The 1,597-nt window shown below is 32.7% G+C and overlaps 1 protein-coding gene across 1 annotated transcript in view; it reads left to right on the top strand.

Moving 5' to 3' along the window:
* The window catches only part of BCL2L13 (BCL2-like 13 (apoptosis facilitator)), a 144,347-nt gene that overhangs the window by 86,963 nt on the left and 55,787 nt on the right, over nucleotides 1-1,597 (top strand). The window contains exon 5 of the mRNA XM_012651029.1: nucleotides 234-342. Coding sequence (XP_012506483.1) covers nucleotides 234-342 — 109 coding nt within the window. The remainder of the gene's footprint in view (nucleotides 1-233; nucleotides 343-1,597) is intronic.

Raw genomic sequence — 1,597 nt, 5'->3', positions numbered from 1 at the left:
TATTTATCTTGTAATATATTTTAACTACTTTCGCAAGCATGCATCTTAGCATATAAAATGCTTTAAAAAAATACATACCAAATGTTAAAAACCACATCTTAAACAAGGTAATATGTTGAATAATCATTGTCACTTTAGCAGAAAATTCAACAAAGTAGTGATTATATATTTTTTAATCTGGAAATTTAGAATTTTCCTTCTTTATGACACAGACTTTTAAAAAATCTCTACAGGCCAGTGACATATCAGGCATTTCGGGAATGTACATTGGAGACCACAGTTCATGCCAGCGGCTGGAATAAGGTATTAATCAAATTATCTTTTCTCTTACAAGATTTTAGTGTGTTAATTATAAAGTTTAGGAAGAATTGCTAGCATCATGCAGCAGAAAACTGTTAGGGCTTGGTATTTAATGCATAAATCTGTGTTAAGTGAATATTTTTTGATTAAGCTTGTCTTTTGATTAATGCTGCAAGGTTCTGCTAGGCTCAAAAATATGTTTCCAATAGTATACCAACCTTTCTTTCTATCTGTCCTGAATTTCCCATCATTTCTTATCCGCAGATGGTTATTTGTTAACATACTAGTATGTCTTGGGGGGAAATAATGACTTGATTCGGAAGATAGCCTCTTCTGATGCTCTTAGATGAACACTATTTGTGTTTTATAGGTTAACAGTATCTCATGTCACATCTCATTTGATCATCCCAACCATCTACCCTTTGCAGAAGGCAGAATGGATTTTATTAGGTCTTGTTCTGTTAGTTAGGCCGAGTGGCTAATCAGAAAGAAAAGTTAAATGACTTGCCTAGAACACCTTTACTATTAAATATTGGAACCAACACTAGAGCTAAGGTCTCCTGATTCTAGCCTCAGTTTTTTTCCCACTGTACCGTACTGCTTATCCATTATCTTAGACTGTATTGTCTACTTACCACCTTAAAAAGGTGGAGTCTAAGGGGATGCGGTATAGGTTGGGTCAGCTCAATTTGAGCAAGAAGTGGGTCCCTGAGTAATCTAGTGTTAGGAATGAGAAAAGTCAGTAAAATTATTTTTACAAATAGCCTTCTCTACTCAGAACTGTTACCATATGAGTCAGACCATGTGACCTTATGTACCTCACTGTATGTGTGTGTGTGTGTGTGTGTGTGTTCAAATCTTAGCTTTGCCATGGATGAGATGTATTTCTTTGGGCAGGTTAATTAAGCTCTCTAAATCTTAGTTTCCCCATCTGTGAAATGGAAAAAATAGTATTAACCTCTTAAGTTTTATTAGAATTAAATGAGATAATATTTGTTAATACTTATTTAGCACGTTGTCTGCCACTATAGTAAGCACTCAGTAAACAGCAGCTATTATATTAGCTTTAACATATGGGATCTTGTTCCCAAATAGTCATTATTATAATGAGTTTTAGTATGTTACTTATCAGTACATAATTTGTTAAAATATCTATTTGCCTCATTTGCTTTTTTGGAAAAAAAAGAAAATATTCTCTCATTTAGACATTTGAAATAGATTTTATAAATAAAAAATGAGTTTGGTTATGATATATTTATTAGTATATCAAACATCAAATACTTAGGTACCTAATATT

This window comes from Propithecus coquereli, unplaced genomic scaffold (genome assembly GCF_000956105.1).
Source record: "Propithecus coquereli isolate 6110/MARCELLA unplaced genomic scaffold, Pcoq_1.0 Scaffold346, whole genome shotgun sequence".
In the NCBI taxonomy this organism is placed as follows: Eukaryota; Metazoa; Chordata; class Mammalia; order Primates; family Indriidae; genus Propithecus; species Propithecus coquereli.
This window is presented reverse-complemented; position numbering and strand designations above follow the sequence as displayed.